Raw genomic sequence first — 15,349 nt, 5'->3', positions numbered from 1 at the left:
ACTAGATTCTACATGCCTATGAATAGCCTTTTAGATTTTCTTCAATAAAGTTGTTCATACAACAGAATCCAGCAGGCAATGTGGTATGGTTGTATCTCAACTCGTTCCCATGGAGCCGATGTAGCTTCGAAAAGTGACGGTTCCTGTTAAGACAAGATCTTGGGTGCAAGCTTATTATGGATATATGTTGCTAGCCTTGCCAATTGCTTGTCTTACATCCCGTTACATGAATTATTTCAAATATTAAAGTGTTCTTTTAATCATATTAATTGCAAATTTCTAAAAGGTGGAGAATGTATATGAAAAGTTGAAAATCACTTCAAGACTATTTATTCTGTGAATTTTTCCGTTTTTTTTTTATCCATGTCTTATTATCTTTTGTTATTAATACTTGGTTTAATAAAGAAAGTATGATCACTTTGCATGTTAGTTATGTTTTTTATTTTTTTATTTTCATCTTTTAATACTTGGAGTTCTTCCCTTGATGCTCGTGGTTCGTTTTTTATCAGGATTACTCAATTTTTTGTTTTTAATGTTTCTTCATTGATTTCTGTTATTGTGTCTTTAATACACTGAAGTGTTTCCATGAAAGTTTTTATTTCTTTTAGATCATGTTGTATGCTTTTTAAAATACTTTCTTATGAGGGCACTGTCAGGATAAGTTTAATAACTTCCTATCAGTTCAGTTTAATCAAGTCCTTAATTTTTCCTTAATTCGAATGAATCAATGTAAAATAACGTTATCTAAACTGAGATATCATGTTTCATATTTGTATAGTATTGGTTAAATATAATTGGGTACACTGTACATTTTAATTTTTACTGTTTAATATCGAAAGCTGTTGATTTTCTTCCAAACTCTAATTTAAAAAGTATCAAAAGATGTCTTTAAACGGCTTAAAATTTAAAAGGCCTCATTAAAAACAATGGTTTTAGTCATGATTAATCACAATTGTAGTAAACATTTTAGTAGTGTTGACTCGTTAAGGTATTCGCAGCAGCAGTATGCTTTTATGTACAAGACATTTACTTCTATGGGCTTTGGGCTAATGCAATTTTCTCGGAGGTGGTCAGCACTGGAGCCGTTCGATGTGTCCTATTAAAAGATTTAAAAAAATGTTCAAATACCGTCTCGCTGGTATTTTTCTCTTTTAAGAAAAATAAATTTCCGATCTACTAGTACGGCCGGCGGCCGCTCAGCTGATCGTCTGTTACATTTCAACATGTTATCTGTGACGTCATGAAATTTCAGCCAATAGGAAGCGTTTCAATAATTCTTGGATTTGGAACCTCACAATGGGCGTTTAAGTATCTACCCAAAAAAACGGCTCAGGTTCGGTTACGGTTCGGGAAAAATTGCCCAAAACCGGTTCATAAAGTTCCAGTTCGGCATCGTTTCGACTTCCCAATACTAAATTAATTTTCAAGGTTATAAGAAGTTTTCTACCTGTTTAAACAATTTTAAATGATAACTGGTCAAGCGGTGAATAGTTCAACTACTTATAACATGATAAACTAAGGTTTAATGCGCCCAGGTGGCGCCAAGTCTGCTCTAAAACTTCCAAATTGCTGACTTCATAAAGATCTTAAAACAACATCACGTGGTACCGTAAGGCGCGAAAGTTTCGCGCGTGTCAAAGTATTATTTATTTCTCAGTTAAAACGTCGTACAAACAACGCCGCGTTGGTATAAACACGGCGTTTTTCACAGCTGGTTTGTATCGCGTTGTTTTATAATAGTAAACAGGGCAGCATTTAAATGGTAACAATCTTGATTGCGTTCTGATAAGAAATACACGTGTCAACAATAAATGCATTGGTACCTGCAGAACAACGAAAATGATTATTTTGTAACGGATGGGTGATGTCAGTCGTCGCTGGTTTTTCACGTACCGCATGCAGTGAACATATAGTTCTTTCATTGTTAAATCTAAGTCTTCTAAGACTATCACAAGAACAAAACAGTAAACGCATAATAGGCGTTTGAGATGTACGCTCTGTTTAGGGACATACGTATCTCTGTTATGAGGTATATCATTGCCCGTGCTTTTATAGAGAATGCTCGAACCTGAAGGTTGAAGGATAAGCAACCAATTGAAATGTATTTTTTCATTCCGCTTATATATTTCCAAAAGCACCTCACAATTTCGTTCTTACCCGACTATTTTTTGGCTTAGTTAGACTTATAAAAAGTTTTAAGAATATTCAAAGGCGCTGGTCTAGTCATAACACAGTTTTTTACAGTAATGTAACAAGTTGTCAAAGTAGAAATTGCAAGGAAGACATAAATATGTAAGAAGAACTATAGGCCCTGGTCTAGAATTACCACAGCGTTAAAACAGATAGTGAAGCAACGCAAATTATTTGGGTTAGGGTGTCGGTTAGTGTTTGGTTGAAGGAAGTATTATTATTATTTAACAATAATACTTATCTCACCCTAACCGAAACGCTAACATAATAATGTTTGTCGTAGTAGGATTCAAGACTAGCACCAAAATATAACAATAACACTTGACCCACCTAAATGCTAACTCGCACCCTTCCCCAAATATTGTCAACAATATAAACCTCAAAAAAAAAAAAAATGCAAATTTATTTTATTGTTTCAGTTGTTTGGGCTTAATCGTTAAATGATATGATTACAGGTCAGAAATTGTAAAACATGTTTTGCTGCTATTAAAGTATATAATCCTTTTTATTTTCAGCTAACTCACAAACTGAATATAGTTAGTTTGTATAATGGATGTTAACAGTTCAAACACTGGTAACAATCGCAGCAAATCTGATGCAGTTGGGCTACAAGTGCAAAAGTTGTTCCAAGACTTTTTAAATGGGTAATTGCAAACTGGTTTCTATTTCAGGATCCTCTGTGGAAAGTATGGCAAGTGCACCCACAAGTTTTTACCAAACCTCTTATAAAAGTGCACCCCGAAAAAAATCTGAACAGCACCCCAAATATGTAAAACGCTTGTGCGGCATATGTTTACAGTGCAATACAGAGTGCACCTGGAAATTTGAAAGTGCACCGAGGTGCACTATTTTACCTTCGTTGCATCCAGTCACCCAGATTTTTTGGCCATGCACCCAAGATCTTGTCGAAATCTGCCATACTTTCCATACTTGTTCAGGATTAAAAAAAAGCGTAAAACTTTTTACATTAAATTATGTTGTTTTACATTTAATTATCTTACACCTTAAAATGTTTTTTCTACTTGTTAGTTGTTGCCTCTTCTGTTTTGTTTTTTTGCTTTTGTAAGTTTTTAAATTTGCTTATTAAACAGATTTGAGGATGATGGAGAAGCTAAATACTTACGGCCAGCAGAGGGCCTAATTCGTCCTGAGCGAAACACTCTTGTTGTGAGCTACACAGATGTCGATATTTTTAATCAGCAACTCGCCAGCTCTATACAGGAAGAGTACTATCGGTACAATCTGTTGTAATATTTTGTTTAAAAGGTTGAATTATGTATGTAACTTGAATTTAACATTTTATTTTACAGTTTTATCGCACTGACTCTAAGCCAGGAGACAGATGACTTATGAACCTTAGTTTCTTTTGCTGTCTCATTTTGATCTTGTCCATTTTCATTTTTTATTCAAATAAATCATATCCTATCCTATGTGGCACACCCAATATATTAACATTTAGCATCACAAGTCAGAGGAACCCAGTCATGTGTATTGTGACGTCATACTGGCTTTAGTAGTGGAGTAATGTTTGATAAAGCTACAGCTGATGCACAAATTATATAGATATTGCTATTAGCTAATGTTTGTTTACATTTTTAATTTTTCTTTATAGCTTGTATCCCTACCTGTGCTCTGCTGTGAAAAGCTTTGCCCATCAACACTATAGAGGAATTCCCAACAACAAAGAACTATATCTAGCATTTGAAGATTTCCCAATGCTGCAAAAGTAAGTTTTATGTCACTCTTCTATCAATGCAAGTTTAAGTAATCTTCATTATAAACTATTTTTTGTTATTAAAATTACCCAAACTAGTTGCCATAAATTTGTTATGTTTTTAGGATCCGTGAGTTGCGCAACAGTGAAATAGGAAGGCTAATGCGCATCAGCGGCCAAGTGGTGCGCACCCATCCCGTTCATCCAGAACTTGTAATCGGAACATTCTCGTGTTTGGACTGTCAAACTGTAATAAAGGGAGTTGAACAACAGTTTAAATTTATGCAGGTATTTCCTCTATTGTACCTACTTCTTGCAATCTGAAAGAAGAAAGTCTGGAATGTTTTCCTACTTAAGATCATGTGTTGATTAGTTCCTTAATAATATATTACCTGTAGTATTGCTTATATTTATTATTTGTTGTTTTGTTTTATATTGAATAATTATAATGCATCAATATTCCATCTTAACAAAAGTTTGTAAAAAAAAATTTTGTAAACAAACATCTTAACAAAGTTTTTTGTTTAAAATCTGTTTAATGTTCAACTCAAATAGCTGCACTTCATATTAAAACATTAGGGCAGGGGTGTCCAACTCAAACATGCCGGCATGCCAATTTTTATCCTATAACTTCATCCCGTGCCAAAGTTTAGTAATATAATTCTTTCTAATAATAAGAGCGTTTTTTTACAAATAATAAATTTAGTTAGCACTAGCAGTGTGCATTACTGCATCTAAATGTCGTCGGTGAGCTGACTTTTGCTTTTTGTTTCTTCACACCAAACTTTATAGTTACGTGAATGCTAGCCTCCACTACAATATAATGTTGTAGCATTAGAAGTAATTGTTAGTTGTCGTGATTGCAGCGATTGTTTTAAATTGTGAATAAACAATTGCAATTTAATTTATAAAAAATTAGGTATTATTTTACAATTGGCTGAATAGCAAATTAAGTAATTTAGGGGGGCTTGCGTGCCATTTTTTATTTGGTGCCGCTTGTTGGACACCCCCGCATTAGGGCAAACTGAATATATGACTGGTCATAATGTACACTATATTAATATACTGATCAAAGTGGCCAGGATATTTATGTTGGGCTTCATCCTGATTGTGAAATTAACATTTGTAAGTGATGTTTTAAAAATATATGTACTTTATTTCCTTTGTAATCGTTTAGCCATCAATATGCATAAATCAACAATGTGGAAATCGCTCAAAGTTCTTGTTGGATGCTGACAACTCAACTTTCGTAGACTTTCAAAAAATTAGAATTCAAGAAATTCAGTCGGAGTTGCCAAGAGGTGCTATACCAAGAACGTGAGTGAATATTAATATATTGTCAAATGTAAACATGGCTGTTTCTTAAATCGCTCCTCTCCAAGCTGTTGTAGCTCAGTTTGGTAGTTGGTAGAGTGACAGTCCCGGTATGACCAAAGGTCATGAGTTCAAACCTTACTGCAGGCTAGTTGAGTTTCTACCCTGCCTTGCTTGTATGTTTATTGTTTATGCTTTCGTAGAATGGAAATTGTTGTCCGTGCTGAGGCAGTTGAGGTTGCCCAGGCTGGTGACACTTGTGACTTCATCGGAACCTTGATTGTTGTCCCCGATGTTGGCCAGCTACAGGTTCCAGGTGCTCGGGCCGAGCCAGGCCATGGTAAAGAACAGGTTAGTGTGGTATTATGATGATATGCAGTAATGGAATAAGTTTGTTGTAATAAATTGTTATCTGGGGTGTAACAAATGTTAACCTGTTTTATTGTAGTTACATAAATATATAAATAAATAAATAAGGGATACAAATATATCTCAACCTATTATTGCTTTTTTTGTTCTTAGTTATTCCTATTGTATTTTTTAAAATTGCATGTAGTTCACTAAGCTTCATGTTTAGTAGTTACATATACATGATATAAGTTAACTAGCAATGCCATCTGCCCATCTGTGAATTACCACTCAATATTTGTAAAAATGTCACAAATAGCAATTTTGTTCTCCTTACTCCAGAGAAATGAAGTTGATGGCGTAAGAGGTCTTAAAGCTCTCGGTGTGCGAGACTTAACATACAGACAAGCCTTTCTTGCTTGTCATGTTGGATTATCTAATCCTGCAGTAAGTATGTTATAATAAATATGATTTTTTTAAGCAAGTAGAATTTTTTGAATGCTATAATTTAAATGCTATAACAGCAAGTAGAATTTTTTGAATGCTATAATTTTTGCTAAAATAAAAACCTAAACATACTAATGTCTAATTTGTTTTGTTAAATTTGGAGCATAATGGTTGGAGGTTGTAGTAAGACGTGATAAGCATATCAAAGCCCATACAGAAGTAGGTATCATTTTGAACATTTCGAATAACTCCTTATTCATTTTCAACATTTTGCTAACTGTTTTACAATTTTCTTTCTACAAGTTTCTGCTCAATTTTTATGCTTTTTGTCATTTTTACCCATCTACAATTCAAGAATATTTTTTATTTGTTAACTTAGTTTGGAGGCAAGCGGTCACAGAATGAAGAAAACAGCATTGAAACCATAAAAAATCAAATGACAGATGCTGAATGGGAAAAAGTTTACCAGATGTCTTGTGACAAGAACTTATATTCAAATCTTTGCAACAGTCTTTTCCCAACAATTCATGGTAAACTTTGCATGAAATTTTTAGTTTCTTTTAAAACCAAATACTGTAATTCCATATCCCTGGTGAACAAGGTTAAAAATCAATTTCTGAAAGTACTATTAAAAATCCAATTTGTAAAAATTTCAGCAGAATTTTTGACAATTATCTCAAACTGTATTTTATGATTGAATTATGTGTTTCCCAATGGCCTTAAATAATTCTTATTGTTAACTATTTTAGGCAATGATGAGATTAAAAGAGGTATCTTGCTCCAGTTGTTTGGCGGAGTTCCCAAGACTACAGAAGAGGGTACCACTCTTCGTGGTGATCTAAATGTCTGCATTGTTGGTGACCCTAGTACCGCCAAGAGCCAGTTTTTAAAGTATATTGAAATTAGAAATTATGTTAATGTAAATTGTAATTTTTATAACTGATTGCTGCATAACAAAGTACTATTATTTACATTTCCTAAATTTTCCCTGTATTAAGTTGAACTGTATAAAACATTTCAACAGTATTATAATCAAAATGATTCAGCCAATATCAGTTAAAACATCATGTACATTTTGCAACACCATAATTTATTACGCTTTATTTTTCTGAAACGTTTGTTTTCTCTGACACTTGCTTTTAGACAAGTTGAAGGATTTTCACCTAGAGCAGTTTACACCAGTGGAAAAGCATCCAGTGCTGCTGGTCTTACAGCTGCCGTTGTGAGAGATGAAGAGTCCAATGAATTTGTTATTGAAGCTGGTAAATAATACTTAGCTAAAAAAAATACTCAAGCAAAAATATTTGCAAAAATATCGATCGTTCAAATGTGACAATTGCAGTCTATGCAAACTGCGAAGACAAATTAGCAATATAAACATATTTAAAAAGAAGAAAGTATTTCAGTTTTTGGAAGCTGTATTTATGGAGTAATCTATTCTATTTAATTGCCTATTGACATAAATAAGTTTATCCTTTGTTTTTATTAATACCGCGCATTTCTCTTTACATTAATTGTTAATATTTTACTTGTCCAGGGGCTCTCATGTTGGCTGATCACGGCATTTGTTGCATTGACGAGTTTGACAAAATGGAGATTCGAGATCAAGTCGCAATTCACGAAGCTATGGAACAGCAAACGATTTCTATTACGAAAGCCGGAGTCAAAGTAAGATTTCAGAGGCAGTGATTTAGTATAAAGCTCTATTTGTTAGGTTTCTTATTTACCTTTACACCAATAAAGCGAATGCTTACGCTTTCCTACCTGTAATTGAAATTTCCTTTGAAATATTTGCAAATCACTATTAAACGAGCCAAAAACAAAACCATGAAGCCGGTACATCGATTACCCAATTGCTCACATGCCTTCCCCTTAAACTTGTTTTCAGGCAACGTTAAATGCGCGCACTTCCATTCTGGCTGCTGCTAACCCCATTGGAGGGCGCTACGACCGGGCAAAGTCTCTGCGACAGAACATTGCGCTTTCAGCACCGATCATGTCGCGATTTGACCTGTTCTTTATATTGGTCGACGAATGCAACGAGGTAACGAACCCATTCTTTTTATTTTGTTGCCATTTCGAAGCATGCAAAAGTAAGTTTAGGTTTACGATATGAGATTGTAATGTTTTCACGCAATTAGAAACATAACGCTACAAAGAAAATAACACCCTAAAAACACTAGCTTGACGGAACAGCGGATTCTTCCCTATTGAGAAAATGTGTCTTTTAAGAAAAAGAAACGCCAAGAAATAAAAATACTGAAATTTTGCTTTGTTAGTAGACCTATTTTTTTACACGATTCGCTTAATAGTTCGAAATTTGTCCGTAACCTCAAGAAAAAAACTTGCTTTGTTTGACTCATTCAAATACTTTGACGAATGACGATATATGTAGTCACAGCTACCAGTACGTTTGCGCGTCAGATTTTGTTCTTTGTGTATAGGTGACGGATTATGCGATCGCGCGTCGCATAGTCGACCTCCACACACGCCTCGAGGAGTCGGTGGACCGCGTTTACATGTTGGAAGAAATTCAGAGATATTTACTCTTTGCCAAAATGTTTAACCCCAAGGTGAGACCTAAAAATTTATCAGTTTGATCATTCGTGAGTATAAATTTTTCCTCATGAAAATGAAAAAAAATTGTCGGCCTTTAACATTAGGGTTTTTGTAATATGTTTACCAGAATCCACCAGGTAATAGCCATATTTTTCCCGGACCGTCCCGGTTAATAATAAAATGTACTCTTATAAAAAGCATTAACTTTTCATGTCACATTATGATTGTGGCTCTTTCAGCCAAAATCAAGCCTACCTCCTCTAAGTTTAAACGCTATAGCCCTAAAAACGATAAAAAAGAGCACCTTGTTGAAAAAGTTCTGATTTTTTATGTGCTTAAAAAAGATTTCAGCGCAAGCCGAGGAGTTCATGGTGGAGGAATATCGAAAAATGCGCGAACGTGACAGCTCGGGCATCGCAAGGTCGTCGTGGCGGATCACCGTACGTCAGCTGGAGAGCTTAGTCAGGTAATTACATTTGATGCCTCGTAAGCAACCGACATTTATATGCGCGAAAATGTTGCTAATCGTGATGGCCATTTGATGCATGTGCGTTATGTTACAGGACAATATGGGTTTAAATTTGATGGTGCTTTTATTGCGTGTTCTTTAGATATGTAGTTAATTTTTGGGGATTTGGTTTGATTTATATGTCGTTGTTGTTGCCCTTGGTATACTCCAGTGTTGTTATAAATTACGTCAATGACCTGACGTAAGTGCACTTAAGTCACTGTTTTCTAATGACGTTACCTAAATTGACATTTCTCTTTAGGACAAATGATTTGACTTTGACTTAATTGATTGCGCCAAATAACTTAAATAAAAATTAAATTTTTTAATGTTTTTGGTTGTTGATTTCAATTTTTGCACGTAAAACAATTTGCTTTTCATATGTTTCATTTTTGTTATTTTGACATGAAATATGGATCATAATCGTGCTAGTTTACCAATTTCAATAGTTAAACGTTTTGTTTTTATCCGGATTACTCGACCTGAAGTTAACTTCCTATTAAAATTAAAGTTACTCTACATTATTGACGACATTATTATAATCGTCCTTGAGTATTCGTGTGTGCCGATAAAAAGCACATTTTTTATTATTATATTTATTCTAATGCGATATAACATACTTTAAAAGTACCTACCCTTAGGATTTGTGTTATTTCATATGTCTGTTGGCTGCAAAATCTTCAGCTTGATTTTGTACTTTTAGATTGTCCGAAGCAATGGCACGTCTGCATTGTTTGGAGGAAGTTGTGCCGAAACACGTTAAAGAAGCTGCCAGACTTCTCAACAAATCGATCATCCGTGTTGAGACACCCGATATTAACTTTATTGAGGTAACTTCAATTGTAAACAATGACTTGGCAGCAGTGTTTTATGCCAAGTGAGTCACTGTCTCACATAAAAATTTCACAAAGAGATCAGTTTCACCAAAGATTGTTCTTTTATTTTTTTTACTTGATAAATTAGAACTAAAATCAGACCACAACCGGTGTGCCCGAAGTTCCTGGTGGAGTTTACTTGAGTTTTGAGGATAGTTTTTAATAATCAAGAGAATTAACACGAAAATTTTACATCAAGGCAGGTATTTCGACCTTCTCTGCAATAATCCGAGTGTAACTTTATGAACTCTCCATGTAATAATGTAAAACTTTTTTTGAAACCTATGTTACGTTTAAGTATAAATATACAGCAATTGTTTTTAAACTTTAAACCAGCGTAAGTTTAACCCAAACAGCTCGAAAATTATAAAATATCATTGTAAATGTATTATCGACATTTTGTGATTGTTTATATAAATTAGGAGAAATTTTAGGAGAAAATCCAAAGCACAATTGTCAGGTTTAATTTTTCGAATACGCTAATGAAAGCCATTAAGATTATCTTCTATTTCTTTGGGGTGAAATTTTAAATAATTTGTCCGCATAATATATTTTAGGAAGAGAGTAAAACCGCAATATCAGAAGTTAAAAGAATGTAATTCGTTAAATTATCGGCGCCTTCAGCGTGTTTAATCATAAATCTCTCCCTCTCTCCGGACTGCCTAGAATATTTACTTATGTTGTCTATTTTCGATCGTCATATATTTCGTAGGTGTGTCGCCGAATGGATTTATCTCTGTTGGTGTGTCGCAAGTAAAAAAAAGGTTGCGGAGTACTAATTTAGACTAAAACTTTCGCTTTTTTTCTGAAAAAGTAAACTAGAAATTAAACTAAAAACTGGACTTGAAATACATTTCCTCGAACCAGGTTAAATTTACCATACTTTCATCAGTTCAGATAAATCGCAAGTTATTTTCTTAACTCCAGGAATATCATAAATACAGATTCGCATGTTAAGATTGGTATGTTTTGCGCTTTTGGTTTGTCCACATGTGTCTGATAAAGGTGTTTTATTTCCAGCCGAACTGGGTTTTGATGTCTAATTAATGATTGTTAAGGCGAGCGTTTGTAATTTAGTAATGCCAGTGTTAACACAGAGCCCAAAGCTAAATCTTAGAGCGATTATCGCGATTCAGTTGGCGGCATCTACTCTGAACAGACTGTTTAATTAAGTGTTTCTTATTTTTCGCGGCAACCCTAGTATTGAGCGTAAGCATAACAGCGAAGCTTTGGCGGCCCTATTTCTTTTTTTTTGACCTATAAAAATAAGACGAAAAACTATAGAAATGGGAAAAAAAGAGGCTGGGTATTTCAGAGAATTGTTAAAAAAACAAAAAACAAATACCGTTCAATACTATTGTCAACATAAGGGATACACATTACACAACTATATAAAGCAAAAACTGTGGTCGAGCTGAATTTAATGCGATAATCGAGGCTTGCGTAGTAAATTCTGCCGGCTCGCGTATACCGTAGATTGCTTTAATGGAGATATAATGCAGTTAAAATGTTGTTGGATGTTATGAAAAACTAAACTTTGATCAAATTTGTAAATGACAATTTCAAAAAGCTCTTTACAGTTTTTGTTAATTTTGTAAACGATTTTTGTGCATTCGGCAATTAATCAATTTTGACTTATTTCAGACAAATTTTGGCCCCAAGTCGAAAGTAATCGCCCCAATCACTATCTCTGTTTACACACAGGAAGACGTCCCGGCTGCGAACGACCAAGCGTCGCAGGAAGGCCAAGAGCCAATGGCGGTCGACAAGGATAACGAGCTGCTCAAGCAAACGAGCGAGGCCGCCAAGGAGAAGAGCAGAGCGGTTCGGATGAGCTTCGAGGAGTACAAGCGCCTCAGCAACATGTTGGTGCTTTACATGCGACAGCAGGAAGAGGAAGAAGAACTGTCCTCCGGTGAGATTTGATTGAATGCGTTATTTTCGCAACGGTAGGACAGCGCTTTTCAACCGGTTGTATTGTACACCCCAGGGTGTCCTAGAATTGTTATAAGGTGTACTGGGGTGTACAACTACAATATACCGCATTACAAAAAGCCTATGATTAGGCTCATTATAAATAAACTGGTTTATTACCAGACTGACTGGAGTATGCAATACATGTCACAACATGTATTTAAGCGTACGTAGCTTGTAAGATACTATATTCTTTTTGTGACATCATAACCTAATATTTCTTTTGATAATCGTTATTGTGAGGTACTAACTAGTAACTAGTTCTTCATAACGGTTAATAGTTCTTTTTGCAGTACAACAGGGTGTATGTTTCTATAAGTTCAGTGGCTTGCGTGGACTGGGGTGTACAAGTTCTTCAGTAAACGTAAAAGTGTGTACTGTTACAAAAAAGGTTGACAACCACTGCGGTAAAGTACATAATTCGGAAGTAAAACAACTTTCGCGTCTTTAACCAGTTAATTTTGTTACACAGCAACAGTCGAACTTGTTATGTCCTACATGCCTAAAAATATATTTTTTTTATAAATTTTTTTTTTTCAGCTAAATTAGTTTAGTCGGTTAATGTATTCGATGTATGTTAAAGTCATTTTTCTTGACATTACCAAAATTTTAATTAAAAAAAAAATCTTTTTAGGGGCCAATTAAAAACATCCGGGTAAAATTGAACGTTTTGGTTCAGGTTTTGTTTACGTTTTATTCGTATCGTTTCCTCGTTGGCACCTTTACATCGCAAGTTGTAGCGTAATGACTTTGGGAAACATACAAAGCAATCCCTATTGAAAGGCTGTACTGTAATTTGAACGTAGCTGGAAACCACTGTTTATTGACGTTAACACTTCCTAAAATAAAGCGGCAACCACGTTAGGTAGTGTTTCATTGCGTTTTTTTCTCTTCTTACTTTATCAACTTCTTGTTGCAGACACATCATCAGGAGGGCTAAAGAAATTCGAGCTCGTCAACTGGTATCTGGAGCAGATCGCAGACGACATCGAAACCGAAGAAGAACTCGTCGAAAAAAAGATTGTCGTCGAAAAAGTCATCCACAAACTTGTCCACCAAGTAAGTAGTAGCCCATAGCCACCGAAAACAATAGTATAAATCAGGTGCAGCCAACTTATGCTTGATTGCGATCGACTGAAATATTTAGAGCAGTGGTTCTCAACCTGTATGTACCACTGACCCCTTTTTGATGATTTCAAATGGTCGCGGACCCCTAACATATTTCTGGTGTCATATCTGCGTTTAATTCTTTTTAGTAAATCAGTATGTCTGGCTAGCGCACCTTGTGTTGAGTCAAGTAACACACAACACCAATTTATTTCTACTGCTGAATCGCCGAAGCCAGGTTTAAAATGTGTGGCTATTTTTTTGACAATGCTAGACGTCATCTTTGACAATGATAGCATAAACCAAAGTCCAGTGCATATAAACTGTTAATTCTACCTTCCATTTTACAATCTATTTTGTTACACAATGGAAGTGTTCTGTCACACTCGATGCGATTTACAACATGTTACAATGTGATTTTATCACTTATCAAGATTGTGATTAGGCATGTTATCAAGCGTTAGTTATTTCCTAGTGTTAATTAAATTAATAATGGTGTATTTATAAGTTTTCGTAGACCCCTGAAAACGTTTTGCGGACCCCCAGGGGTCCGCCGACCCCCGGTTGAGAACCACCGATTTGGAGACTCTCGATCGACTGGTTAAAAGGCACAAGAAGACTTATTAAATATTTTGAGTGTTAATTGCATTTCAAGCCAGCGATGGAGGTTAATTTGTTATGTCAAATAACGCTTTATTAGGTTTGTCCAGACAACTGGTATAAATGAAGTTGTGGATATCGTTAACTTCTATTAATAAACTCTATTAATAAACTCTGGTTAAAAAAGACACATTTTGGATTTAGGTATCAGCGTGCACGAAAAACAATTTCGATTCTGCTTACCAGGTGTAGCATATACTGTAGGTGCAGCTACGGGTATCCAAAGAGTGTGTTTGTTTGTGTATTTACTCTAATTCATTTACCTTACTCTATTCGCAGGACCACGTCCTAATCGAACTAAGCAAAAGCAAAATTGCTGGTTCCGAGGAAAGCGAAGATACGGAATCAGAAGAATCGATTTTGGTCGTGCATCCCAACTACGTGGTAGAAGATTGAAGACGCGATCAAAACTGAACTATGACGAAAGACAACTCACTGTTTGTTTATCTTTGTACAAAATGACTTCTCTAAAGCTGCCGAGCTTCGCTTTTTAAGGCCATTTTACCATCGATAGCCTATATACTTTTGAGACCATCGTTACCTTACCAAGACATTGTTTAATAGTGGCAACAATACTTGCGACACACCTGCCTAACTCACGAGTTGATATGTTTTTTTTTATGTTCCATGTCTCAAAAATAGTGTACCTTAAATTGTTTTGTAATAAATAACGTTGCAAATTAAAGTGGTACTCTTGATTGTTTCAAGTCGCAAGTTTCGAGATTTCCGCCGAACAAATATTTATCAAATAAGTTTTGTTAAGCGCTTAATTTTAGGAAGAGGTTTATGTTGAATCACAGTTTGTTCGGTTTACCCAATTTATTTACATGCTAAAATTTGACAATCCCGACAACAACGGCAGCGCTCAATGTTTTTTAAATAGGCAGCTAGTAACTGGAGTTTAATTTCTTAAACGATTTTTTTTGGTGAAATTTGCATCCTTTGCACTGGTAGGCTACAGCTTTGAAAATTTTCTATTTGACACCCTAAAAAAACAATTGTCGTGCATAAACATTGTACAGTACATAAGAATAAAAACTGCCCCAGGAAGTGGATGGCTTTGAGGCCAATTTACACCGATTTTAAAATCTGGGCCAAATTTGGAAATTTTCCAAAGTCTTTCCCAAAAGCTTTCACTAAGTTCAAGATTGACCCTAATTGGAACTCTCAGATAAATGGTAAACATGGAAATTATCACCTATGTTTCGTTGTTTTTGTATTTCTTATCTACCTATGTGTCGCTATATTTACAGAAAGCCTACCCTTATTGTTGAGCAAAGTTTCAGATACGAAAGCCATTTTTTAGGGCCTGTCAATTCGGTTATCATTTTAAAATAGTTCGAAAGCTATATCTCTCGATCTCTCGGAAGCACAGGGCAATGTAGTGTTCTGCTAGTCAGCTCGTGAAGGAATATTTTTTTCCGTCAGTTCCTCGAAATTATCGTGCAAGTCTACCGCAAAGCAGTAAATCATTTTTTCACTAAATTGGACATTTGTTTAGGTTTACAACTCTTTTAACCTTTGAACAGCCCTTTCCCTACTTGCAGATATAGAAAAATGGTTTCGGGAAAAAAACTTGGTACCATAAAGGCCTACCATATGAAACCAAAACACATTACCACCCATAACGCAGAAAAAAAGCGTGTCCCAAAA

General features: G+C 35.1%; 1 protein-coding gene across 1 annotated transcript; it reads left to right on the top strand.

Moving 5' to 3' along the window:
- Positions 1-2,703: 2,703 nt before the first annotated feature.
- LOC146164598 (DNA replication licensing factor MCM6-like) lies at positions 2,704-14,601 on the top strand. Its single transcript, XM_083383200.1, has 18 exons — positions 2,704-2,834; positions 3,282-3,425; positions 3,803-3,916; positions 4,030-4,192; positions 5,082-5,221; positions 5,422-5,569; positions 5,909-6,013; positions 6,393-6,543; positions 6,763-6,904; positions 7,157-7,275; positions 7,551-7,681; positions 7,902-8,057; positions 8,458-8,586; positions 8,917-9,038; positions 9,784-9,910; positions 11,660-11,870; positions 12,849-12,988; positions 13,976-14,601. The coding sequence occupies exons 1-18, from the start codon at positions 2,740-2,742 to the stop codon at positions 14,090-14,092; spliced, it is 2,454 nt and encodes an 817-aa protein (XP_083239326.1). The 5' UTR covers positions 2,704-2,739; the 3' UTR covers positions 14,093-14,601.
- The last annotated feature ends 748 nt before the right edge of the window (positions 14,602-15,349 follow it).

This window comes from Ascidiella aspersa, chromosome 2 (genome assembly GCF_963924565.1).
Source record: "Ascidiella aspersa chromosome 2, kaAscAspe10.2, whole genome shotgun sequence".
Lineage (NCBI taxonomy): Eukaryota > Metazoa > Chordata > Ascidiacea > Phlebobranchia > Ascidiidae > Ascidiella > Ascidiella aspersa.
This window is presented reverse-complemented; position numbering and strand designations above follow the sequence as displayed.

What these genes read in the sequence shown, in the direction of transcription:
- LOC146164598 (XM_083383200.1), top strand. Translation starts at nt 2,740, where the DNA reads ATGGATGTTAACAGTTCAAACACTGGTAACAATCGCAGCAAATCTGAT. An exon ending in TCTTTTCCCAACAATTCATG is followed by an intron (nt 6,544 to 6,762) that starts GTAAACTTTGCA and finishes TAACTATTTTAG; the next exon opens with GCAATGATGAGATTAAAAGA. An exon ending in GCCAAGAGCCAGTTTTTAAA is followed by an intron (nt 6,905 to 7,156) that starts GTATATTGAAAT and finishes ACTTGCTTTTAG; the next exon opens with ACAAGTTGAAGGATTTTCAC.